This window comes from Anolis carolinensis, chromosome 3 (assembly GCF_035594765.1).
Source record: "Anolis carolinensis isolate JA03-04 chromosome 3, rAnoCar3.1.pri, whole genome shotgun sequence".
NCBI classification, from domain to species: Eukaryota; Metazoa; Chordata; class Lepidosauria; order Squamata; family Dactyloidae; genus Anolis; species Anolis carolinensis.
In genome coordinates this window covers 253,650,811-253,678,567 of record NC_085843.1, presented here as the reverse complement: position 1 = coordinate 253,678,567, position 27,757 = coordinate 253,650,811, and the positions used below count along the sequence as shown (strand labels likewise).

Genomic DNA, 27,757 nt, shown 5'->3' with positions numbered 1-27,757 from the left:
TTTGCATATTTATTCTGTCAAAGAGTCCTCTTTGCATAATTAGCATACGCGTAAAGTGCAACTTGTCTAAATGCATGCATAAAGTTTATTTCCTTATCAAAGGTGACGACCAATTACATTATTAGCATTCAAGTGTTGGCTTGCTTGTTTAGTCTTCTTGCCAATTTCAATATACTCGAAAATGTTTTTTCTAACCTATTGAGAGAATTTCAGGTTCTGTGTCTTGTATCTTGTACTGAATTTCATCAACATAGAATAGTTTACTTATTGAAAAAGTTATTCTATGGGAATATACTTTGCAAACAGCTTCCAAGATAGATATCTTGTCTTTCAATGTGATAGCATCAAACCTGGCATGATTTAGCACAAGAAGCATTCTTTTGGGTTTTGGGTGGATGGAGGGAAAAATTAGAACTAATGTGTGGGTTGGACTAGGAGTCTCCGATCCTGAAAGCTCTTTGAGCACATTTGTCATTTTATGGAAATGTCAGGGTATCAACATAACATGGATGTCATGGAGAAGTGGCTAGTCATAAAACCTACATTTCCCAAAATGCAAACTGGTTAACATTCATGATACCTTGGTTTTTAGGCGTGTTTCTGGGAGTATTTGGGGCATTGATTGAGAAAATGGCATTGGATACATCATATCAGCTTTAGTTTCTCAGATATGTTAATAATGATTTTCTGTGGGTGAGCAGATGGCGACTAGTAGATGGCATATGTTGTGCTTCTCAAAAACTAGAGTTGGCAGGAGAAAACTAGTGCCATTTTTGGAATCAGCAAGTCAACTATACCCAGAAAGAGAACTAACATTTGAGGCACCAAAATGTGTTTTGTCCAGTGAATTATTCTAGGATTCTACTAACAGAGTGGTGTCTGACCATACGCACAAAGCCACTACTTTCACCGCCACATCCCACCCTCATCTCACTTCAAATATTCCTCTGCATAACAGGTTTTCTCATTTTGTTATTACCAAGTACACATCCCACATCTTTTCTTTCCCCATGCTTGTATTCTCTGTCATACACACATACGTATATCTCTCTTCTTTTTTCATCCAATTTGTTCCTGGCTCTTATTTTTCACCTCCTCCAGTGAATGAAATAGTAGGGAGGTCTCATCTCTTTTCATTTAAAGCATTTTTAGTGAGTAGTAAAGATTCCAATCAGCTGCCATCTCATTTCATTAAAGGGCATGTGAGTTCATGTGGCATTCTTGGCAAATAAATCTAGTGGGTGGCCGGTGTGCAATGCTTAATTGTATGGTGTAATTTTTTAAAGTGTGTGAGTTTTATGCAATGCATCGATGCTGGCGAAGGCAGATGCTATATCATTAACTCTCCATAAAACTATCTCCCTTCTCCTATTTTCTTTCTTTTCTCCATATATACATTTACACACAACATGAACACAGTATAAACAAGGCAGCTTGGTAGAAATGTTGCAGTCTCCTGAATTCCCTTTTAGCTATTATTATGCAGTTACTTTAAGCTTGCATTGTTCTTATTATTATTACCATTGTGTTTATCTTTAGGTAGAACAAGCTATTAAAGAAGATAATTGTTGCTTTGGAACAATTGACACATGGCTACTATATAAGCTCACCAAAGGTAATTAAAAAAGAAAAAAAATGCTATATGTGTGGTTGGAGCCAAATGCTAACAAGGGTTTTTCAACCATCTGATTAAGGTGCGTTTATACTGTAGAATTTATACTGTTTGACATCACTTTAATTGCTATAGCGCCATGGTATCGAATTGCGAGGTTAGTACTTTTACAAGGCCTTTAACCTTCTCTGCCAAAGAGTGCTGGTGACTCACCAAACTACAAACTCCAGGATGCCATAGCATTGACCCATGGTAATTAAAGCGGAGTAAAACTGCATTCAATCTTCAGTGCAGATGCTGTTATAGACCCAGCTAGCAATATTTCTGCAGTTTTTCAGAGGCCTTTGTTGAAACAACTGTGATTCGCATAATTATTTTTCCACAAACCACTCATCCACATCCAGTTGTATATGTTCCTTTCTAATACCCAGGTTCAGTATATGCTACAGAATATTCAAATGCAAGCTCCACTGGATTTTTTGATCCTACAAAGGTATGATTCTTTTTCTGTAGAAAACTATTGCAGTGTTTACACTGAATTTGCTTTTAACAGTGTTTCTCGTATATGTATGTGGTTTTAGATGCAGTGGAGCATGTTCCTTAGCAAGTTACTTTCCATTCCAGTATCAATTTTCCCACCAGTACAGGACACAAGGTAAGACTCGCCCCTAATGAATAAATAACTCTGTGCATACATGTGGTTTTCTGAATGAAGGCATAGGTAACTGAATTTATATACCGTGTTTCTCTGAAAATAAGATATCCCCAGAAAATAAGACCTAGTATAGGTTTGGGGGAATTGCCAAATCTAAGACATCCCCCGAAAGTAAGACCTAGGAGGAGGGAGCTGCTGCTGATGATGAAGGCGCTCCCTCCTCCTCCGCTTCTAACTAAACTATGGCCGAGTGCGAGAATCACTGCCGCTGCCGCCGCTTGCAAGTGTCTGCTTTTGGGCAGCAATAGGGAAGCTCTGCGCTTGCTGACGAGGAGAAGCCGAGCCCTGGGCTCCTCCTCCCCCTCTTTGTTACAGGGGACTTCCACACTCGCCAGTTAGACCAGGTGAGAGGGACGGCAGCAGCGGAGACTCCTCGCTGAAAAGTTCTTCAAAATCGCCATGGCTCCGGCGGTGGGAGCCCCGCACTGGCTGCTGCTGCTGCTCTTGGCCTCCTCCTTCGCCCCTTTGGTGGCCCTCCTCGGAGTGGCCCGGGGACAGTTCTCAGCAGAGGAAGAGGCAGGAGTTTGGGCTCAGCCCTGGCTGGAAGCCGCTGGAGAAGAGGAGCCCCTGGCGCAAAGCCTAGCCTCCCACCTTGGTGCCTGCCTCTCTTCTCGGGTGGCGCTTGTGGCCCCAGAGCTGGGCAGCAACCCCTTTGGCCCCTTCTCGCTTGCATGCTGTTGAGATGATGCATGGCCCTCGATAGGCAGGGAGCCCTTTCCTTCGATGGGAGGAAATTAATCGATGGCCCAATCCTGATCCCAGATGCCCCAAAGAACGCTGGGCCAACAGATAGGAGGCCCCTGACCCCAAATGAGGGCCTTCATTGATGGCGGAGGCTTCTCAGGGTGAAAGGCAGAGCCTGGCCGAAGTCAAGAAAACACTTGTCAATGGGAGGAAACACTTCCCCTGTACAGTATATAATAAATGTTCATTTTTTGTTCAACAATACATGTGAATTCTTCTTCTTAAAAAAATAAGACATCCCCTGAAAATAAGACCTAGCACATCTTTGGGAGCAAAAATTAACATAAGACACTGTCTTATTTTCGGGGAAACAGGGTAGGAAGCATATAGTAAAATATATCACAGTCAAATTCTGTTTAGAATAGAAGTGAGGCATGTTCGCATTGCTGTATATCTAAGATGTCAACAGCTGAGTTCTAGCTTTACTAATTGACTTTAAAGATACCAATTTTACATTTCTTTTAAGTCACAACTTCGGATCCGTTGATGCTGAAATATTTGGAGCACCTATTAAAATAACAGCTTTGGTAAGTAATCCCCTCTCTCCTTTTCTCTTACCATAGAGATAGCAGCATGTGGGGGATCCATACATTGCCCCCTCCTGCCTTTGATAGATAGATAGATAGATAGATAGATAGATAGATAGATAGATAGATAGATAGATATGTCTGATATATGCTACAAAACATTTTCCTTTTCCACTGAGATTTTATGTAATAGATATTCCTAGCATTTGAGCTGCCCATTAAAAGCTCCTGGGTTACATCTAATTTTAGTCATATCTAGAGCAGGCCCATTACAATCAATGGGGCCAGCCAAATGTTTAGATGTTTGGTGATTCAAGACTGAGGGTCAACCCTAATCTAATGAAGTTTCTCTGGACTTTATTTTTAACCTTGGCTACTTAGGTGTGTTTTATCATACACACTGTTTGAATAAGACGTTGTATATTTGTCAGGACCCTGGCTGCAGAGCACCAATAACCTTACACAGAGGCCAGTCTCTATCTAATATCTTTATTAAAGACATATATAAAATCAATAAAAACAAGTGAAGAATATAGTTCAGAAGCAGACCTTTCCCTAGAGAACGAGAAGCGAAACCCAACTCTGTCCAGATGTGTGACTCCTTAGAATTTCCCAAGGGAAGCAAGCCTAATCAGCTTGATTTCTGGCAGCAATGCGTAAACTCCTCCGTTGAGCTTCTCTGTTTCCCCTTTCTCTGGAATAAGATTCTTTTCTGGGAAACGGGGGGGAGTTCTGCCCAAGGCCTGTTTGGCTGAATTCTTGAGGACAAACATCAACATCCTGCAGGTGAAGAGACTCCGGCTCTTGCTGAACCGGCGAAAACCCCATGTTTTCCTCATCGTCTGCCACAATAGTACTAGGAACAGGACTACAAGGCCCATGAGTCATCACAATATTGTAGAAATTAGATTAACCTGATCCTGTGTACTTTTGTACTGGAAATACATTTGATCCCTTGAACGTATTTTGAATCTAAACTCCATTCCAGATGTTAATCCTAACATTATTATACTAGACATTGTACAAGAGATTTTCATCTGTTCTTGACATTGTGGTGCAAATCCCACCAACTTCAGCTGTCATAGGCAATGCTATGCAATTTAACAATTCCTACTCATAGTTTAGAGCCTTGCTCAAAGTGCAGGAGAAGATTAGGAGAGTCTTTCTATCCCTGTGACCTTGTAAATTAAATATATGCAGGTAAAAGTTGTGCAGCCAATGGTTTTATGGTCTTCTTTGTCAACAGTGTCCAGCCTAATTGATTCGCCTAGCATTTTTAGTGAATTAGTTTTCCTGGTGACGTGTAAATGGTCTGGCGTTATACTAAAAGGAAGAAATAATTAGCTGTGTGGTGTGATTAATTCATCAGTTCCACAATTATTTTTATTTTTCAATAATACATAGTGGAAACATAAGACAATCAGCTCTAAGATTTCTTGTGTCCTTGTTGTGCTCTCCAAATATACAATGCTAGCCTATACACTGAGTTCAGTAAATGTGGATCAGTATAGTAATATGCTGGGCTAGTTAAGGGAGCCCTATGTAAAGTCTATTCTGAAGGTCCCCTTCTTTCTTAAAACAAAAGATTAATGTATTAGTTTCTCAAAGGCAACAGAATGATCATGGGCTTTAGAAAGGCTAAAAGGGGTGCTTTGAATGCGATTTCCTGCTTCTTGGCAGGGGGTTGGATGGCCCATGAGGTCTCTTCCAACTCTACTATTCTATGATTCTATGGCTATCTGTTATCTGGGGCAGCCAGTGACCTTGATCTTCTTTTGCCTGTGTTTGTATTCTGTAGGTGGCAGACCAACAAGCAGCCATGTTTGGAGAATGTTGTTTTGATGTTGGTGATCTTAAGGTCACCATGGGAACTGGTTCATTTTGGGATGTTAACACTGGAAGCAAAGTTCATACATCGAGGAAAGGTAAAGTCATGTGTTTAAATTCTGAAATGTTGGCTAACAGAAATCACTGTGGGCAAAAGGTGGTTTCCAGTGATATTTAAAATAAATGTAATAAAATATTTCAGATTAAATCATATAGATATGATTGTATGGGTCAGTCCAGCAATCTCCTTTCAGAGCAAAATGCAGACTGATAATGGGTTACCTGTGGTAGTAGCAGATACAGGATGGAAACATCAGATAAGTAACTAGACTTTAGAGAAGAGGACAAACTTATGAGCAGTCTCATTTGTCGTCAAAACTTCTGAAAACTGTTAAATTTAAATAATTTACTTACTAGTATGTATGTATAGGAATCCAGTATTAGATACCGTATTTGATAGCAATTTTTAACATGCATTTATTTTTAAAAGTACTGGAAAATCACTTACATGCAGAAACTAGCAGTTTGCTCTACCAGAAAGGTGGTTATATTGATGTGTGTGGTTGAGTCATTTTTGGAAGTAAACTCTTAAATGCTGGATGGTGTGTGTGCTTTTGTTTTGAAAAGAGTTCAGAAGCCAGAAAGGCCTGTAGTTTTACCATTCCAATGGATGCATGTAGGGAAATACTGATTACATTGAATTTAATGGTAAGATTAAATAGCTGTCTGCAGGCTGTGGAACTCCCTAAGTAATCTGATGAGCCCTCACTGGCAAATTGAGACTTTTACTTAGGCAAGCATTTGATAAGTTTTTAAGTAATAAGGTGGAACTGTGTTGAAAGTGATGTGTTTTAATCCTATTTGTTTTTAATTGTGTTTTAAATGTATTTCTTGTGATAGGATCAAAATAAGTCAGAAAGGACTTGAAGGCATGTAACAAAAAAACTGTTTTTATTCATCTGTTTGCAATTGTATTAATTTTTAGCCAGTCTCTGATGTAGGTTTTGTAGCCATTTTGTGTCCTTTGGTGGGAGAACAACAGGGCATAAATAGAATAAATAAGAATGCTTTGGTATTTATCAATCCAAAACATTTTCTCTGTATATTTTAAAATGCTATAAATGTCATCAAGGAATTAGAGTGGAGATATAGAAATGAGAGACCTGTACATACCACACTGAACTCTTTGGTTGAGTGCTGGAATAAAAATATAGGACTCTTTCTAAAGTGCAGAATGTACTCTTGAACCTACCTATTTGGCAAAGGTCTTTGAAGTAGCAGAAGCATTTTTATGACAGAAGAGAAGGAAGGGGATTTTTGGTGATTCTCCGCTTTTCTGCAGCCAGCCTTATAACATGTGTGATTTTCTGGAAGCTTTCCTAGCCATTCAGAGATGATGTTCAGCTTGCAAAAACAAAGGAAAGCTGATGAAAATTGCCTTCTCTTTCCTAGAGTCCTTTGCTGGATCAAAAGCTCTTTCAGGAGTAATGACATTCATTAATAAACAAATATATATCTTATTACTTTAAGGTTTATATCCATTGGTTGGTTGGAAGATTGGAAAAGAGGTGATCTACTTAGCTGAAGGCAATGCCTCTGATACTGGGAACGCTATAAAATGGGCTCAGAGTTTAGGTGAGTAGCTTGAATATCTGAGTATTTGAAACAAGAGAAGGAACCTTTGGATTGCAAGCCTAACAATGTACTCTGGCACATGAAAAATCAGGTGGAGACCAGCCCACCCTTGAAAAAGGAGTCACCGAATTATGCCCAATCAATTGATTTTAATCTGTCTGCTCTAAATAGGATTAAAATTGGATCCAAAATACAGTATTTTTGATAAGCAACACTGTTAAATTGTTTTTATCAGTGTTTTATCTTTTCCTTCCACATATTTTGGACTATGGCCCTAATTAGCTCCAGACAGCATGTGTGTTGGTTAAGGATTATAGGAGTTGTGGTTCAAACTCTTTTTCTCCTTATGAGAGCCAGCTGGTATAGTGAACATTTGAACATTGGTCTATGACTCTGGAGACCAGGGTTCGGATCTTTGCTTAGCCATAGAAACCTGTTGGATGGAGAAGTCACACACTCAGCCTCAGAGGAATTCAGAAGATAAACCCACTTTGAACAAGTCATGCCAAGAAAAGTTCATTTTAGGATCACCATGAGTCAGAAATGACTTGAAGTTACACAACAAGTCCAAAAATACAGAGGGTGCTATGTTGATAAACTTACTTTCAATTGTAGTTTACTGGTGAGTGTCCCTTGTTAGGTCATGCGCTCACACCCTCTCCCCCTGCTCTCCTAGTCCTCCAAAATGAGAACAAAGAGAAACTGACTGGCCATATTGCTCTGCATCTTGGCTGTTGCATGTAAGCAGGGCTAAGAGCATTTTCTGTTTGGATGCTCCTTTTGGACAGGTCTATAGATTTTCCCCAGAGGAAGTAGAGGAAGTAGACAAGCAAAGTGATATCAGTATCAATGTGAAAAGAAGCCCCTTCCAACCTAGGCTATTCTGACCATGGGATTAGCACTGTCAGGAAGCTTAGCTGAAAGTTGCAAGAAGGATTCTTATTAGTCTGGGAGATCATAAAAGTGTTTTTTTTAAAAAAATTATTCCTGAAAGTGTATGAGCTTTCAATATTACTCTATGAAAAAGGTTAAAGCATTTTTTTTTCTTTCACAGATCTTTTTACCAGTGCTGATGAGACATCAAAAATGGCACACAGCCTAGTAAATTCAGGAGGAGTTTGTTTTGTTCCATCATTTAGTGGGTTACAGGTAAAAGTACTGTCTTTGATTGCTGAAGTGACCGTTTTCTTCCTCCCCTTCAAGTAAGATAATTTGTCATAAACACATGTGCCATTCAATATAAAGTTCGAATGTATTGTATTTTGTATAATTACATTCAAGACAAATACCTATATGCTGCTTATTTCTGTCTTAATTTTCTTCTTCTTACTATGCTGCCTGTTATTATCATCTGTAAGTTACTTTTTCCTTAAATTTCAGTCCATTCTTTGACCTCTGCCGGCAGAACATATTCTTGCATCTTATTTTGCTATATTTTTGTTTTAGATTCCAGTAAATGACCCCTATGCATGTACTTCTTTTATGGGGATCACACCTTCCACCACCAAAAACCATCTTGTTCGAGCTATGCTGGAATCTATCGCTTTCAGGTACTTAGTTAGGCACTTGTAGCTAAAATGACACATTGCTTACTGTTGGAGCAGGCTCTTGCTGATGCTGTCACCTTAGCAGAATTAATGTTCACCCCCAACCTATAATTGTGTTACCAACCCACGCAAGCAAACTGAACCTATACTAACCCACTTTTTAAACTTGGACACGTACTTGATTACTATGTTGTTCAGAAGTAGCAGAGATGCTAAAGAATTTGCATCAGGATCAATGTGCCATACTCCAGTGTGTGACCACTATTTTTCAGTGCATTAGAAAACAAATAAGAAAAAATATAAAATCCAGATGGTATGGACAACAACACATATAGCATGAAAGCAAATTCTCATGTATAGAGGATAATGTTCCAAAAATGGTCCCATCTACACTGCTACATAATGCAGGATTGAAACTGCATTATATGGTCAATGCAGACACATATAATGCAGTGTAAATGGAGCCTTTCTGTTGATTCATTTCCATGTGGTTCTTCATTTGTAGTCTTCCCCACAATCCCTGTTACCTTTTCTCTGTATATAGATACTGTAATGTATACCTTTTTCAGTCATAAATTTGCACCTTTGTTTTGAGACTCTACTGGCATTTAAAAACTCAGACCAGATCCAGAAGAATGGGTCTGAAATTACAAGCATAGCTTTCTCCTGAGATAGTCTTGTTGGAGAAGATTGAGGAAATTTTATTTTCTCAATTCCTCCTTGTCCTCTTGCCTCATATATTCTTTTAAACTCTCTGGGGCATTAGTTGCTGCTCAAACCATATTGAAGATGGATCTAAAAGAGCTGTTAATTGATGAACAAATCTGGAACAAGACCTATATCCCTGGCATCCGAATGATCTCCATTCTTGTCTGGGATCCATTCTATATTCTTAATTTGTGTTCTGTTAATCTCTCATTTCCTCTTGAGCCTTCAAAATAGCTGATAAAATTTCTCTGAAGGGAAGAGCTATGTTATTTCATATTTAATTTTAAAATTCTTGTTGAAGAGCTAGAATTTTCATTCTCCACAAACAGGGAAATAATGATTTCTACACATTCTAGCATTACGGCAAATACCTCAATGATTTATTATTTAGCGGAATAAGTGATCACTTCCTTACACTCACTAGCATACCTGCTCTTTTTAACAGAAGAGGTAGCAGATGAATCTTGATTGTGATCTCTGTCTCTTGCTTTATCAGGCGCTTTATGCACTAATAATAATTTAGAAAACATTTAGCTGTAGAATCTTGTTCACAGTGCATTGCACTTTAAAAGTTAAGGTAATATTTGTGTACATATTTTCATTTCTGCTTATTTTTTTGAAGAAACAAACAGCTCTATGATACCATCACAAGAGATGTGGGCATAGAACCTACCTCCATCCGGTATGTTTATGTTATGTCCAAAATGTCAATACATTTGTACATCTTTATGTGAATTCCTTTAATAAATAGGAGTCTTCTTTCTAAAAGTTTTATTGAAATTCTTTCTTTTGTGCATACCTGTTGATTTAAGCTTCAAAATCGATATTTATTTATTGTGTCAGAAGCAAATTGGGGATACAGTTATAATGTATTTAAAAACACAAACAAAGTTAAAAGCTTGGCATTATACTAGATTTTCTTTCATCAGAAGCTGGCCACTTGGAGTGCCTAGGGTGTCACTGTGAGAAGGTCCTCTATTGTGCATGTGTCAGGGCTCAGGTTGCATTGTAGCAAGTGGTCTGTGGTTTTCTCTTCTCCACACTCACATGTCATGGACTCCACTTTTTAGCCCTATTTCCTAAGATTGAATCTGCATCTCGTGGTGCCAGAGAGCAGTCTGTTCAGCACCTTCCAAGTCACCCAGTCTTCTGTATGCCCAGGGGGGAGTTTCTCATTTGGCATCAGCCATGGATTGAGGTGTCGGGTTTTAACCTGTCACTTTTGGACTCTCACTTGCTGAGGTGTTCCTGAAAGTATCCCTGTGGATCTTAGGAAGCTGTTTCTTGATTTAAGGCAGTGGTTCCCAACCTTTGGGCCTCCAGAAATCCCAACCGCCTTCCAGCTGTTAGGAACTGTTGAAGCTGAAGTCCAAAACCCCTGGAGACCCAAAGATTGGGAACCACTGGTTTTAAGGCGTTGACATGCTGGCTGATATCCGAATAGAAGATGGGCTGGAGATGTCAATGCCTTAGTCCTTTCATTGCTGGCTACTACTTCCCAACGGATATCAGGTGGTGCAATACTGGCTAAACAGTATAATTTCTCTAGTGGTGTAGGATGTAGACATCCTGTGATAATGTGGCATGTCTCATTAAGAGCCATATCTATTCTTTTAACGTGGTGAGATATATCCCATACTGGGCATACGTATTCAGCATCAGAGTAACAAAGTACAAGGGCAGATGTTTTCACTGTATCTAGTTGTGATCCCCAGGTTATGCCAGTCAGCTTTCATATAATATTATTTCTAACCCACTTTTTGCTTGATATTCAAGCAAAACATACACTGTAGAAAAGCTTCCTAATTGTCTCTATGTTGTCACCATCAAAGCTATTAACAGCAGCTTATTTACCCCTATTGTACTTTTGCAAATATGCAATCACACTTTTGGAAGTCAACAACATGTTTAGCCTGGCGGTCCTTTTGTGGAGACATATTATGTAATAACTTTTAGACGAAGGTTCCTCACATGTAACTTAATCACTACAAGTTTGTTTTGCTTTTTTCCCTTCTCACAGAGCTGATGGTGGAGTCAGTAAAAATAATTTTGTGATGCAGATGACTTCTGATTTAACTAATAAAACAATAAGTAGACCTGCAAGTACAGACATGTCTTGTCTTGGAGCAGCTTTTCTAGCAGGCCTTGCTGTAGGTATGTGCAATTCAAAAATTAAGGGGTAATCTGTTTTAAAAGGAAAAGAAAAAGTGGAAGCTGTGCAAACAGAGCATGATAGTATAAAGATGTGAGGCTAGCTTAAAGTAACATGATTTCTAACTAATAGTGAATTAAACACCTAAAAATTCAATTTCAATTACCTTTTCAAAAAACAGCATAAAATTGGCAGGTATCTGTAGTAGAATATGATCCCTGTAATTGTCATATATGTCTAAAGAAACTGAGGAAAATCTACCTCATTGTGGTAGTTCTGATTCATCAATAGCTGTTTTCACTCAGTTCTTTTTCAATCAGTAGAATTTAAGATAAATGCAACTATTTATTTATTTCTCTTTTGCGCGTTAAAATGTTCTTGCCTGGTTTCCTGTAGTGAAAATTATTAAAGAGGAATATAATCATTTTAAATGGAAGTTTAAATTCAAATGTTTGAATATGTCTGTTTGTCTTATTAATAGTTTTCATGAGAAAAGTTACAATTCTTGTCAGTCTTAGTGTTAATACACATCAGAACATTAATTTAAGTCATTTAGATATATCATTGCTAGTTGACCTGATAATTCTAGAGTACATCATTTTGTAGTTAGGTAAAGACAAGGTAAAGGTTTTCCCGACAATAAGTCTAGTCATGTTTGACTCTGGGGGTTGGTGCTCATCTCCATTTATAAGCCGAAGAGCCAGCGTTGTCCGTAAATGGCTCCAAGGTCATGTGACCAGCATGACTGCATGGAGCGCTGTTACCTTTCCGCTGGAGTGGTACCTATTGATCTACTCAAACTTGCATGTTTTCAAACTGCTAGGTTGGCAGAAGCTGAGACTGACAGCGGGAGCTCACCCTGTTCCCCAGATTCGAACCGCCAACCTTTCGGTCAGCAAGTTCAGCAGCTCAGCTGTTTAATCCTCTGCACCACCAGGGGCTGTGCTTCCAGGGCCTCCATCATTTTATCATATACTAGTACTACTACTAATAACAGTAGTAGTACTAGTAGTTTTATTTCTTGCCTGCCTCTCCTCATGGCTCGAGGCAGTTTACAGTATTACTAAAAACATAATCAACCACATAATCATTTTAAAACATTTATAAAATATATATATTAAAACATACCTCTATAAAATAATCATCAAAATACACAAAACAAAAATCAAGCATACAGTAGAGTTTAAAATTCACCATTAAAACTGTCTAGGTAGGCCTGCAAGAAGGATAGATCTTCACTTGTATCTTAACTTTCGACAGCTCATCCAGCTGTTGGAGCCATACTGGCAAGTCGTTCCACAGTTGTGGAGTGGCTGATGAAAAGGTCCTCTGGGTGGTGGCTGCCAGTCGGGTTTTGGCTAGTTGGAGTAACTGGCCCCCAGGGGACCTAAGTGTACAGATTGTACAGGAGAAGGAGATACTGTAGGTAACCTGGACCCAAACTATGTTGGACTTTAAAGATCAATACCAACACCTTTTACATTGCCTGGAAACTAATTGGCAGCCAGTGGAGTGACTTTAGGATTGTTGTAATATACTCACTCCAAAATGAGTATACTCACAACCTCTGAGGATGCCTGCCATAGATGTGGGCGAAACGTCAGGAAAGAATACTTCTGGAACATGGCCATAACACAACAACCCTGTGATCCTGGCCATGAAAGCCTTCGACAACTCACTCCAAAATGTTCACATAACCAGTCTGGCTGCCGTATTTTGAACCTAGCTCTAGAACGTTTAGCTTTTTGTAAATTATTGGCTGGACTAATTCCTTTCTTGGCTCTATTAGTTCTCAAACTTGATTTATGTATTTTTTGTTACCTGTTCCTGACCACACTCCTGGACCTTAGAGAATATGATTTGTATGTTGTTCATAGGATTCTGGAATGACAAAGAACAGCTGAAGAAGTTAATACGACCGGATATGGTTTTCAAACCACAAAAGGAGCCAGAGGAATATGAACCTGCCATGAGTAACTGGATAAAAGCTGTTCAGCGCTCTCTCTCGTGGTATAGCCAGACATCACCTTAATGAGATCAATATAAAAACTATAGATGAATATATATCTGAAAGGCTGGTTTGAAGAGCAAGCTCCAACACTAATGCTGATTCTGACTTGACTGTTTAGCATTTGCTCTTCTGTAAAGTTACTCAAAATGTACTAGCTGTTTTTCTGGAATAGTAGTGACTATGATTCAGTTGTCCAGAAATTGAATGCTGGTGTTTCATGTATACCAAAGGGGTGGTTTTGTGTACAGACTAGATGTGATGACAAAGATATGTGATTTCTGCTCGTTATTTTTTTAAAAGCAAGCAAAACCTCAACTCATTGAAATCGAACTGTATCAGTTTGCTTCTCCATGAAAAACTTACGTATTGGCATCTGAGGGAGAAAACCTAAGCCGAGGTGCTTTCACACACCACGTTTGACCAAAGCATCAAAATTTTAAATTGTTAAAGAAGATTTATTAGTTGATGATAATCATTTATCAGAAATTCTTAAATTAATTTATGTTAATTGCTGTTGTAGGATATAAACATTTTAATCCAGAAATCAATTAAAACACCAAAACGAGACAAATATGGCAGCACATTTCTCAGAATTACTTCAGAAGTAAAAAATTTAACCAATATTTTTAAAAGGTCTATATTGTTGATGTTAATTACAATAAAAATATTAAAATCACTGTAATGAAAGAGGTAATTAAGTAGTAACTAACTAATTTTAACTATTTGTTTCAACTTCTTTAAGTTTGATCATGAATCAAGAAATTATCTAGTTAGAAAGAACATGGAAAAAATAATGTAGCTTTTTGTCTCTCTCAAGATTTCATCTAATATAAAATGACCTCTGACTGACATAGCCATATTTTGTACTAGTTTATGCTTATTTCCCCACAGAGTGTATTTAACAGAAGGAAAACCCCTAAGTCCATGTGGATTAACCTCTTTAAGCTAAACAAATGGAGATATAAGCAGACTGTTACTTCTCAAGCGGTGATTGTCACTGTTTCCAAACTGAAGGTGTTCAAGCTGACCATGTACATTTCTTATCTCAGGTCTCTATACAAAATAAGCAAGTATATTGGAAATAGTATTTGTGCCTAAAATTGTATCTTTATTTAGAGTATTTATACCTCACTCCTTGGCCACAAAGGACCTCAGAGCAGTTTACAAAAATATTAATTTGACACTATAAAATGAAGTGGGGCTGAAGAGGAAGTGAAGGTGGCTGCTGCTCTCTAACATTTGCTAACTGGGGCAGTCTGTTTAATTGTAGGGCTGGCTATGAGTGCAATAGCACACAACTTAAATGGATAGTAAAAAGATTAGAATATCAACATTGGGAAATGTATTTTTCTTCTTCTACATAGTTATTTTACAGCTGTGCTAAGTAGCTGTGAAATGGCATAGATATTTGGTCTCTGGTGTGAAGTTATATATTCCATCGACCTTTGGCCTTCCAGGTTGGTTAGTAGGGGTTTTTTGCCCTGCATCTTCCATTATCCCTTGCCATTTTATCCAGTGGTGATAGAGTATGGGAGCTGACCCAAAATCATATGGAGGGCCATAGATGCCCATCCTTACTCTTGAAACACAACACTGCCTTATATAGAAACAGCAAATCTAACTCAATATTGACTTATATTGACAGTGGCTTAGGAATTTCAGCCATGGGCTTCCCCCAGCATTGTATGGACAGGTAGAGGACCTTTCCTTAATTTGTCTATATGTTGGGGAAGGAATTGGGCAGCTTTGTAGGATAAGACAATATTTTAGCAAAAATCGCCTTCAGGCCATAGCAGGCATGGGCAAACTTTGGCCCCCCAGGTGTTTTGGACTTCAACTCCCACAATTCCTAACAGCCTTATGTCCTCCCCCCCCCCTGCTTTGGAGAATAGGCATTCCTTGGCTACAGGTCACTTCCTTCTGTTAATGGTGCAATCTGTGAAACTGATATTTTGCTGAAGAGATAGGGTGGGAGGCTCCAGGTTAGGATCAATGAGAAAATGTGGGTGGAGTATATGTTACATCATGTAGATAAAACCTCAATAAACTTCCAGGTCATTATTATAAACCTCTAGTCCACAATCAAAAGATGCAGCCACAATTAAGCATAATTAAATGATGTTGTTCTAGTACTAAAATTTTAGATTCTAGCAAAAATTTAAATACACAATTCTGATTTATGCTGCCATATATTACCATAGCAGTGATCCTCAAGGGTCTAGTTGGGGAGAGAGTTCAAAATTAATTTTTTCCATGACAATGTATATTTACTTCATTTGGCTAAAGCCTGAACATAATTGAGGGATCTAGTGAACGGTGTTTTCTTTTTGCAATCACTGTTATTCTCATATTGGTCTGTTAAGGATGTTTACATGTTTCTTATAATGGAGTATTGTTGTTTCAAATTTGTCTATATATATTTCAGAAAGACAAGAGCATACTGTTTGTGCAAAACAGAACTATGACAGTCTGAGTAACTTCTTTTTTAATGCAGTCAGCCTATGACAGAATGTGTCTTGTAAATGTTACTTAGCTCTATAAGCTACAGCAGGCATGGGCAAACTTTGGCACTCTAGGTGTTTTGGACTACAACTCCCACAATTCCTAGCAGCCTCAGACCATTTCCTTTCCCCCCTCAGCTGCTAAGCATGAGGCTGTTAGGAACTGTGGGAGTTGTAGTCCAAAACACCTGGAGGGCCAAAGTTTGCCCATGGCTGAACTACAGCCAAACACATTTTTAAATTCCGTTTAAAATCTTACTGGACTTTTTTCAATGAAAGGAAATAGTGATAACCATATTTCTGTTAGAGTTGCAACGTTATGCAGTATTTTGGACATTATGAACTAGCTAAGAACTGTATCAGACACTACATTTTGGAGGCACATGTTCTATAGACTGAAACAAGAAGATGAAATGCTAAACTGAAGTTGTTTTGTATTCAACTTGTAATTTCCTGTTATATGTATATATTGATACCTAATCAGAGACATAAATACTAAGCTTGAAATAACTTTAGATTATATAGTGTGTGGCTTTTTCTGTGTAATAAATTGTTGCTGTCAGGCTTACTTATTTTGTGTATTCACTGTTAGGATTTTCTGGGTTGGGTTAGGTTAGGGAAAATTACCCCAAAACAGCAGAGCATCCAAAATATAAAAACAGGATACCTATAGTTGAGCATTCAGCTCACAGCAAGCAGAGCGTGAAGTGCCATATGGCTGCAAAGAATTTAGAGCTTAGGAGGCAAAAAATCCAGAGCTCTGTCTTTAAAATCACAAAAGGTGTATTTACAAAAATAATATCTACATGTCTTAATAGTAAATAACTGGGTCTGAGCTACTCTAATCCTAATCTCTTCCAAAGTTTCAGGAGGGGGAAAAAACACCAATCGTTCCATCTCTCCTGACACACACGCAGACAGAGATCTCAAAACACACAGCACCCACCAAAATGAAAAACAGAAGTCAGAAGCTTGCAGTAGAAAAGTATACATTCTACACAACCAATCAGAATGAGAATAGAAACATTGAGGAGAGAACAAATACAGTAGAGTTTCACTTATCCAACACTCGCTTATCCAACGTTCTGGATTATCCAACGCATTTTTGTAGTCAATGTTTTCAATACATTGTGATATTTTGGTGCTACATTCGTAAATACAGTAATTACTACATAGCATTACTGCGTATTGAACTACTTTTTCTGTCAAATTTGTTGAATAACAATGTTTTGATGCTTAATTTATAAAATCATAACCTAATTTGATGTTTAATAGGCTTTTCCTTAATCCCTCCTTATTATCCAACATATCCGCTTAACCAACGTTCTGCCGGCCCGTTTATGTTTGATAAGTGAAACCCTACGGTAGTTACATTGCAACTGTCATACAGAAGACATGGGTGAAGGGAAACCCTCAGCCTATTTTAAAACTTGCTTACTCTTCCTCAGTGAGGACTGCAGACTTGGTCACTTGGTTCTGGGAAACTATCTGTTAGGGCAAGGTGTTCTCCTGGATCACAAAAAGGCAGTTACAAATGGGAATTGGTTAAATCTGACAGGGGATAAAGCATAATGTTGAATATAGCAAGATTTCCTGATGGAAATATTATTTTCAATTGCAGATGTCCGCACAGACAACGAGCACCAAGAGGTAGTGAGATCACAGTGAAACAATATGCAAGAAGTACAGGTGCAGACAATTAGACCTTAAATATTGGCCAAATAAAGATAGAAAGAATATATATGTGTGTGTGTGTGTGTGTTTATGTATAGCACCTTGTCACTACTAGGATGATGGATTATGACCTGTTAGGATCACAACCCAATGGGGATTAGATTATGACCTGTTAGGATCACAATCTAATGGGTAGCAGAGTTTATTCCTTGAGTTTATTGGGTTATGGATAATCACTCGGCATATTTCTATTCTATGCTTTCAGCAGACAAAGATTCAAGCAGACTTCTATTAAAGTCACATGTTTATTTACTAATTTCATGTATTTAAAGATACAGGGACATTTCCTGTCAGGTTAAACTCTAAAACGTTTCAGTTTGTTTCTTTAACTTACAATCTTTAACAGTCTCTTCAAAAACAGCTCTCTTTAATAACAGTCTACTTCCTAAGAAAACACAAGCCTCAACAGTTTTCTAACTTTCTACACTGGCATCTGACTTCTGACATTGGCACCTGCACTCTAACAGACTCAGGCATCAACTGACTTCAAGCTGACTCAAGGCTCAACTGAACTTTTCTAACTGTCATCCTTTTAAAACTGAACATTCTAAACTGTCACAGAGCCGGTCACATGGCCTGCAGCCCCTCCCACTGCTTTAAGGTACATAGAGATAAGGCAAAGCCAAGTAAGACAAACACTTCAGGATATAACGCGGTATATTATAAAACAGACAAACATCAAACAGAGAAGGCTTGAGAAGGTTGCTATTTCCAAGCTGAAGTCCAAAGCACCTGGAGGGCTGAAGTTGCCCATGCCTGTTTCAACTGGTGTCTCTCCATCTCTTTTTTTGCAAAAGGAAGTGGAATTCCTTATGACACTGTAAATCATCGCCTTCTCCTGAGAAAAACATCTAATATCACAAAGAACTACCGCTTCACCTGCTTCATAGGAAATCTGCTACAAAACAAGCTTTTTTGTTGAATTCCAGGGCTAGAGAAGCAGATGGTGAAAACAGAAAAACGGTCTGCCTCAGGAAAGCGTGCTTGCTCCATCTGTGTTTAACATTTACACAAATGATCAGCCACTGCCAGAAGGGACAGAGAGTTTCACCTATGCTGACGATTGTGCCATCACCACCCAAGCAGGGAGCTGTGAAATGGTTGAACAGAAGCTCTCCAAAGCATTAGGTCAGTGGTTCTCAAACTGTGGGTCCCCAGATGTTTTGGCCTTCAGCTCCCAGAAATCCTAACAGCTGGTAAACTGGCTGGGATTTCTGGGAGTTGTAGGCCAAAACACTTGGGGACCCACATGTTGAGAACCACTGCTTTGTTCTTACTGTCTATTACAGGGAAAACCAGCTGATTCCCAATCCATCAAAAACACACGTGTGCTTTTCACCTTAAGAACAGACAAGCATCTCAAGTACTGAGTATTACCTGGGAAGGAATCCCACTGGAGCATTGCAGCACACCAAAATGCTTGGGAGTTACCCTTGACCAAGCTCTGACTTACAAGAAGCATTGCTTGACTATCAAGCAAAAAGTGGGCACTAGAAATATTATATTTATTTATTTTATTTACAGTATTTATATTCTGCCCTTCTCACTCCGAAGGGGACTCAGGGCGGATCACATTGTACACATATAAGGCAAACATTCAATGCCATAACATAGAACAGAGACAGATGCAGGCACGGACAGGCCTCAAACTCATGACCTCTTGGTAGGAGTGATTTGTTGCAGCTGGCTCCTAACCAGCCTGCGCCACAGCCTGGCCTGAAAGCTGACTGGCACAACCTGGGGATCACAACCAGACACAGTGATGACAACTGCCCCAGCACTTTGTTACTCTGCTGCTGAATACGCACGCCCAGTGTGGAATATATCTCACTACGTTAAACCTGTGGATGTGGCTTTTAATGAAACATGCCGCATTATCACAGGATGTCTATGCTCTAAAGGTAAAGGTAAAGGTTTTTCTCTGACATTAAGTCCAGTCATGCCAGACTCTGGCGGTTGGTGCTTATCTCCATTTCTAAGCTGAAGAGCCGGCGTTATCTGTAGATGCCTCCAAGTTCATGTGGCCAGCATGACTGCATGGTGTCCTGTTACCTTCCCGCCAGAACAGTACCTATTGACCTACTCACATTTGCATGCTTTTGAACTGCTAGGCTGGCAGCAGTTGGGGCTGAGAGCGGGACCTCACCTCGCTCCCCGGATTCGAACCGCCGACCTTTCGGTCAGCAAGTTCAGCAGCTCAGTGATTTAACCCGCTGTGCCACCGGGGCCTCCTGCGTGTATGCCCTACACCACTAGATAAATTATACTGTTTAGCCAGCATTGCACCACCTGACATCCACCGGGAAGTAGCAGTCAGCAATGAAAGGACCAAGGCAGTGACATCCCCGGCCCATCCCGTTCGAGTATCAGCCAGCACGCCAACGCCTTAAATCAAGAAAGTTTTCTAAGATCTACAGAGATACTTGCAGGTACCTCAGCAAGTAAGAGTCCAAAAGTGGCAGGTTAGAATGCGGAACCTCAATCCATGGCTAATACCAAATGAGACGCTCCCTCCTGGGCGACTTGGAAGACTCTGAACAGGCTGTGCCCTGATACCACGAGATGCAGAACCAGCCTTAAGAAATTGGGCCACAAAGTGAAGTCTACAGCATGTGAATGCGGAGAAGAGCAAACCACAGACCACCTATTACAATGCAGCCTGAGCCCTGGCACGTGCACCATCTTATTGCAACACCAGGGGCACCCCAAATTTTGTATATTGTTATTTCGTTTAACTGCTTTTAATTATTTGATTGTTTTATTTTATTGTACTGTGGTGTATTGGCATCGAATTCTGCCAGATCTGTAAGCTGCCCTGAGTCCCCTCGGGTGAGAAGGGCGGGATAGAAATGATGGAAATAAATAAATAAATAAGACCCCTTCCACACAGCTGAATAAAATCCCATTATCTGCTTTGAACTGGGATAAATGGCAGTGTAGACTCAGATAACCCAGTTCAAAGCAGATGTTGTGGGATTTTCTGTCTTGATATTCTGGCCAGCTTCTGGTCAAAGGAAATTAAGTATCATGCCAGTTCCCAACCTCTGAGGATGCCTACCATAGATGTGGGCGAAACGTCAGAAGAGAGTGCTTCTGGAACATGACCATACAGCTCGGAAAACACAACAACCCTCTTAACTTTTGTGTTTTCAAATACATTACAACAACTGTACCCTCGGTTCGCTTCTGACACGATAAATAAAAGATCCCCTTTTCTGAGCCAAAGAGACGCTGATTGGTAGCTGAGGGCTCTTCACAAAGGGGCGGGGCGAAGCTAAGAGACCTCATTGGCCACGCCCCCTTTCCCCAGGCCTTTCCCCCCCCCCCCCCCTCCTCTGAGCGGCAAGCAAGGCCGCCCGACCAATGGGTGGCGTCCTGGCGAGGGCAGGGGCCAATGGGCGCGCTCGCTTTGCTGCGTACACACACAGCGCGCCCGGCCAATGAGAAGCTGGGGCCGCCGGCTTCCTCGCGAGCGCACGGGCCAATGGGCGCGCCGGGTTGTCAGGCGCCGCCAAGCTTGTGTGGGGGACGGGGACAGAGGCGCGCGCGGGCGAGAGACAAGAGGGAGCGCGAGAGGAGTTGGGAGCTGCGCGCGCAGGTCTGTATTCCTCGAGTCCGAGATGTATACCAGGCCTGAGCCAACTTCGGCCTTCCTTCCCTCCAGGTGTTTTGGACTTCAACTCCCACAATTCCTCACAGCCTCAGGCCCCTTCCTTTTCCCTCCTCAGCCGCTTAAGCGGAAAGGAAGGGACCCGAGGCTGTGAGGAATTGTGGGAGTTGAAGTCCAAAACACCTGGAGGGAAGGAGAGACGAAGTTTTCCCGCAGTCGAGACTCCCAGTTCTGTTGTTTACCAGGATCCCCCAACTTCCTTTGCTTCTCCCTGTGCCAACTCGCAGCGGAAGTTGTTGTAATACGGGCCGCGACCTTAACTGCTTACAGCCCGGTTCTGTACATATTTTCCGCAGTTGAGAGGAGCAGAAACAGGGTCGGGGTGGCATTCACGCAGTACAGTATAGGCTTTGCTCTGAAGTAAAGCCTATAGGGGTTGATGAGGCCCAGCCTCCGGATTTCTGATTTTTAGGTAAGAGGTCCTCAATCTGTTTATATATTATGTGAGTTACAGCCAAGGATTATTATGTTCCATGATGTTCTGTAAGTGCGTTTTAAGCATATTAGTTAGTGTAAACTACATGGTCTGTTGGGAGTGGGAGAGCACTTGGAATATTGGAAAAGAATGATAATTGGCTCAGAATCATTGAACTAATGGGTGGCAGTTGAGAGTTAGAATTGTAGACTCATTGAGTTTGAAGAGACCTCATTGGCCATCCAGCCCAACCACCTGCCAAAAAGCAGGAAATCCCATTCAAAGCACCCCCGACAGATGGCCATCCAGCCTCTGCTTAAAAGCCTTCAAAGAAGGAGCCTCCACCATACTCCAGGGGAGAGAGTTCCATGGCCGAACAGCTCTCACGGTGATGAAGTTCTTTCTCATGTTCAGGTGGAATCTCCTTTCCTGTAGTTGAAAACCATTGTTCCGCATCCTAGTCTCCAAGTCAGCAGAAAACAAGCTTGCTCCCCCCTCCTTATGACTTCCCCTCACATATTGATACATGGCCCTCATCATGTCTCCTCTCAGCCTTCTCGTCTGCAAGCTAAACATGCCCAGCTCTTTCAGCCGCTCCTTGTAGGGCTTATTTTCCAGACCCTTGATAATTTTAGTTGCCCTCCTCTGAACACCTTCCAGCTTGTCTCCTCTGGACACCTTCCAGTTACAGTTGGACTGTGTTGTAGGGTGTAGAAAGTAGAAAGCAGTGTAAGCATTTTTTGTTTGTTTAGATGGAGAGGATGTTGATTAGGCAAGTGGCTTGTATGAGCAGCAGTAACATAGAAGGAAATGCTTCCCTGCAATCATATGCTATTGTTCACTGAATAATTTCAATACTTTTTTCACTGTTATTAATGATAAAATGTGTTTTGGTACACACATACCTCACTATTTGCTGTATTAGCACTAAAGCTGAATCCCCAGGTGTTTTTGGCCTACGACTCCCAGAAACCCCAGTCAGTGTACCAACTTTTAGGATTTCTGAGAGTTGAAGGACAAAACATCTGGGAACCCACAGGTTGAGAGCCACTGCACTAAAGGGTTTAAGATATATTTGTATCTGTGGCAAAAGTGATACAGCTGTTGTTTCATCACTTCTGTCCTCCTAGCGCAGTGGTTCCCAACCATTTTTTGACCAGGGACCACTCTCCAACATTGGTACCAAAAGGGTTATGATTCAGTTTTTGGTCAAGTTTAGATTTGGTGTGGTTATTTGGGGTGCTGATTAATAAAATTGCATTGGATAGGTTGCATCAGCTCTAGTTTCTGATACAGAACATATGCCATCAAGTAGTTGCCATCTGCTCACCCACAAAAAACAATATTTAGTTATCTAGAACTGATGTGGTCTATCCAATGGAATTTTCTGAATCGGCACCCCAAAGAACTCCAGGAACAGACCTTAAATGAAGACACCAAGATGCCCCTGCTTCCAGGTGCCCCATAGAACGGCTCTATGTAGGAGGGAGGGAGGGGGAGGAGAAGCAGCAGTCAGGAAGCTTGTTGTCCCCTCCAGACATCCCCATTGCCTCAGCACTATAAATTCCTACAACTGTGTTTTCTTGGTAAGATTTGCTCAGGGGGGATTGTTATGTGCAAATCATAAAACAGGATTCCAATTCATAGCACTAATTTCTAAGAGCAATCAAGTGTTTCGTGGGAACTGAGAGTAGTCCTGAGATTTGTATCAGATTACCACATAATTAAAGAGGAATTCAGGTAGTTCTGTGATTTGTTGGCTGACAGAAGTAAAAGAAATAAAATAATGTTAAAAGTATAAATTTAACATCCTCCTTCTCCCACCCCCATTAATGGGTCTCTATCTCTGCTGAGAGGAACAGATCTGTTGGCAAGGGGTGGCTGTTGTAACACAGTATTTTGCAATCTGTAGTTTGAATGTCTCTTGCTATTGCAAGAACATAGGATGTAAGAATCTATCAGTGCCTTTGATACCAGCAGCTAGGATTCTTGATTCCCATCCTCATCTTTTTATATTTCAATAGCAGTTAAAGCACATTAAAATATGGTGCAAAGATAACAACACAATGCCCCTCCCATTAGAAAGATTCATCTGCCACAGGAAGTTAAAAACCAAAGGTCTGCCTAAATGAAAATAATTTTGCCAGCTGTTGGAAAGAGATTAGATAGGGCCAACTGAGCCTTCCTAGGGAGGAAACTGTAGAAGTTGAAAACAGCCACTGAGAAGGGTCTTTCCCCTATCCTTGCTAAATGTATCTGTGATAGTGGCAGGCCAGAGAAAAAGCCTTCCCCAAAAGAGCTTGAAAGTTGGGCAGCATCACAGAAAGACGTATGGTCTTTCCAATAGTCTGGACTCAAGGTATATATAGGAAATGACTAGCACTTTGAACTCTGCCTAGAAACAAATCAATATCCAGTGAAGGTATTGCAATATGGGAGTAATGTTTTCCCTGTAATCCGCTCTGATCAACAATTTGGTTGGCCACAGCATTTTGGACTTGCAGTTTCTAAACAGTTTCCAAAGGCAACCCTGCATAGAGTGTCTTACAATATTCCAAATGGGGTGTAATCAAGGAATGTGTCACCATAACCAGATCTGACCTCCAGGGAGGTGCACTACTGTTCTCTGCTGAAACCTGAGCATCCAGGCTCGGATCTCTGAGTCTTGAAGTACATTCAAGTTGTGAACTTCAGATTTCTGGTAGAATGAAACTCCATTCAGCACAGGTTGAATCCCTATTCTCTGATCTGCCTTCTGACTGACCAGGAGCACATCTGTCTTGTCTGGCTTAAGATTCAGTTTGTTGGCTCCCATCCAATCCACTATTCCTTTGGATTTGATGGTAAGGAGATTTAACGTAGGGTGTCATCAGCATACTGGTGGCATTAAACCTCAAAACTCTAGCTAAGCTCTCTCAGCAATTTCATGGAAATATTTAATAACATGTGAAACAGAACTAATAGGAGGGAGTTGAATAAGAACCCACACAACTATTTCTGAGTTCTTCTCTCAGCTGCAAAACAGTTGTTCCCCATCCCAGGGAAGCAACACAGAAGGATACCGTTGTATTGAAAACTGCTGAAGAGCCCAGCGAAATGAATAGGGACAAATTCCCCCAGTCCAATGCTCTGCATTAGTCATTCACCAAGATGATCAAAATTGTTTCTGTCCCACAACCAGACCAGAAGTCAGATTGAAATGTACCGGTAGTTTGTCTCATCCTAGAATCTCTGGAACGTAGAAGCTGCATAAGTTTGTCCAAGAAATGGTTCTTGAAGACTGAACAGTAATTCTCCAAGATGGTAGGGTCTTGTTTTACAGTAATGGCTTTACCCCACCTCTTTAAAGCAGGCTGTGGCACTGCCTTGCCATAATGAGGAAATTAGCTATGCCTCTTACCCAATCATCTAGTCCCCGCTGGCCACTTTTATGAACCAGGAAGAACATGGTCCAGTAGTGGCATCACTAAGGTTGGTGTCACCTAGTGGGTAACTTGAGGTATCACTCCTTGGACCTCAGTCATACCCTGGAAAAAATCCTTACAAGACACTTTAAAAAACAGAATTATTTATTTAACAAAATAATCTTCAGTGGGTTTACTAAGAGATTTGCACAATCATGAGATCTCCCTATTAATCACATATTTATATGTAGTTTTTCTTAGGTTTCTGAAATGTACTGGAACTGCTCTCTCCCATAGAAGAGAATAAAATATGTTCATTGTTGCTTCTTCAAAGGACGTGTTGGCTTAACTTCCATCATTAAATTAGATAGAGATTAAATGATCTATGTGTTCAGGATGCAAGGACCACCCAGGTCACAGCAGCACAGTTACATAGGGATGGAAGGACCAACTGAATTCCTCCACAAAGCAAAGGTCAGCTCTAATCACATGAGATCAGGCAGTCCCGTTCTCCCCAAGTACGTGACAGGGGAAATGCTTAAAGCATATAAGCAGGTTAGCCCCCTGCCCTCCTTCTTTGCCCTTTGCTTGACCAACCCTCCTGCCTCACCGCATAATGGGCCAAATAGGAACCCCCCCTTTTGACAAGAGTTTTTTGCCTACTCACACTGCATCTCGATGGAATGGGAAAATTGGCTTTGCATGGTGTCCTAAATAGGCCTATCCATTTCAATGACAGATAATGATTTGTGGGAGGAAATTTAATTGGTGTACACCTTGGCACCCCCCCCCTCCCCCCTGTTTTTGTTGGAATGGCCTCACTAGGTTCTGAGGCTTGTGGGAGGTCTGGGAAAGAGATCATCCTTAGGGTTGGCTAGGACAACAACAACAATGACTTACTCTCCATTATAAAAACTCTGAGGCTTTGGGGAGAGGGATCCTGGGCTTGACTTCCAGAATATGATTGACCAATAAAGACAGCCTGTGGTATTGGACTGTCCCTTGAGATGAGGAAATTGTCACAGAACTGATACCTGTCCCTTGGTTGAGACTCACATCAAATTGCTCTCCATCTGGTGCCTTTAGATATCAACTTTTAAAATGGCATAGCTCTGCATTTGATTTGTTATGTCTTGCACCAGCTCAAGTTTCCTTTGAATGGCTACAAAGGCTGATGTGTTGCTAATGCAGTAAGAGGCATTCTTCTTTAGATCAGAGAAAAGACCAGTTTGGGTTTTCTTTGCAACGTAAGTATTTTACAAAACAGACTGGAGACCTTTTAGTTACAACAGCTTAGAACAGAACATAATGTAATGTTTGCAAAATAAATTGTTCCTGTAATGTTGTTTATGTGGAAACGGTAGTATATTTGGGACAGGAACAGGGATGAAGTTACTATGAGTTGTCACATGAATAGAAGTTCCAAACTGAACTACATTCACTGTTTTCCTTTCCAGATAGCTTAGGGTGTTGGGTCTGAATGAAAGGTACTATACTGACTATGGCTCAGTGAAGTGAAAATAAAATAGTTAAAGCCAGAATTTTAAAGCTGACAAAGCATTTTGTCACATAACATTGCTAATTGAGAAGGAAACGGGGAAAAAACATCACTAGCAATCAGTGTGTGTAGAAGAAACAGTTTACCGGGTGGTGTTGAGCATCTTAATTCTGCAGGTTTTTTTTCTTGGCTATTTGTGATTTGAAAGTGTTGGTTCTGTCCTAGGAGTATGGTTACTGTTGGCTCATAAACACAGCAGAGCATTCCATTGCCTTATGGGTTATTATGATTCAGTGTGGGTGGCACCATTTGGTGCCTGAATCATTTTGGCTGTAACTGCCATTAAGCTGGCTTACTTTTATGGGCAAAAAAATAACCTTCTTTTCTCTTCAGAAATGTACACTTGGTCTAATGTACACTTACAGGAAACAAGCCAATTGTGCTTAGATCCATAAAGTATTTACTTGATTTATCAATTAAGTGCATACATTTAATTACATGCCATTTCTGATACAAAGTTTATGTAAGATGTTGCAAATATAAGTTCTTAAATTGAGTAGTATTTCTCATATATTCTTACATTTTTTAATTTAAAGATGCCATAGCTAACTGCTACTTTTTATTTGTTCAGATGGATAAGTTACCACAGGATGTCAAATGGTAAAAAAAAATCATGTCTTATCAGTTAATCAAGTCTCTATGGGGAGAAAAGCGGGATAAAATAAAGTAAATAATAACAAATAATAACATACATTATTTTTATTTTAAAATAGTAAGTATCCTGAGCAGCAGAGTTCTTACACTAAATGAGTTAACTAAATTGTTTCAAAGTAACACTTCACTTTTTAATTTTTAATTGGGTCCAATATCAAAGCTTTTACTGGAGCATGCATTTGGAAGCATTGACAGATATTTCATGTAACAACAAAGATGGAATGAAACTTTTTCTAAAGCAGTGAACATTGTCACTGATGTTCAGTTGTATTTCCATTTTAGATGAGCTGGAGGCTGTCAGGCAAAATGTATTTATTGTACTGCTAGTTTTTGCCCTGACAAC

At 40.2% G+C, this 27,757-nt stretch overlaps 2 protein-coding genes across 6 annotated transcripts in view; both read left to right on the top strand.

Annotated features, from left to right (window-relative positions):
* The window catches only part of gk5 (glycerol kinase 5), a 35,094-nt gene extending 17,374 nt beyond the window's left edge, over nucleotides 1–17,720 (top strand). For 2 of the 3 annotated variants that reach the window (XM_062976633.1, XM_062976635.1), the window contains exons 6-16: nucleotides 1,540–1,615; nucleotides 2,044–2,105; nucleotides 2,194–2,267; nucleotides 3,538–3,598; nucleotides 5,397–5,523; nucleotides 6,956–7,060; nucleotides 8,115–8,209; nucleotides 8,507–8,610; nucleotides 9,938–9,997; nucleotides 11,336–11,469; nucleotides 13,345–16,547. In XM_062976633.1, the coding sequence (XP_062832703.1) occupies nucleotides 1,540–1,615; nucleotides 2,044–2,105; nucleotides 2,194–2,267; nucleotides 3,538–3,598; nucleotides 5,397–5,523; nucleotides 6,956–7,060; nucleotides 8,115–8,209; nucleotides 8,507–8,610; nucleotides 9,938–9,997; nucleotides 11,336–11,469; nucleotides 13,345–13,499 (1,053 nt within the window). In that variant the 3' untranslated portion in view covers nucleotides 13,500–16,547. Of the gene's footprint in view, nucleotides 1–1,539; nucleotides 1,616–2,043; nucleotides 2,106–2,193; nucleotides 2,268–3,537; nucleotides 3,599–5,396; nucleotides 5,524–6,955; nucleotides 7,061–8,114; nucleotides 8,210–8,506; nucleotides 8,611–9,937; nucleotides 9,998–11,335; nucleotides 11,470–13,344; nucleotides 16,548–17,600 lie in introns of those variants that run through there. The other variant, XM_062976634.1, reaches the window with a different exon arrangement.
* Nucleotides 17,721–21,092: 3,372 nt separating this feature from the next.
* Nucleotides 21,093–27,757, top strand: part of tfdp2 (transcription factor Dp-2) — a 47,467-nt gene continuing 40,802 nt past the window's right edge. For all 3 annotated transcript variants that reach the window (XM_062976631.1, XM_008106215.3, XM_008106214.3), the window contains exon 1: nucleotides 21,093–21,311. In XM_062976631.1, the coding sequence (XP_062832701.1) occupies nucleotides 21,108–21,311 (204 nt within the window). In that variant the 5' untranslated portion in view covers nucleotides 21,093–21,107. The remainder of the gene's footprint in view (nucleotides 21,312–27,757) is intronic.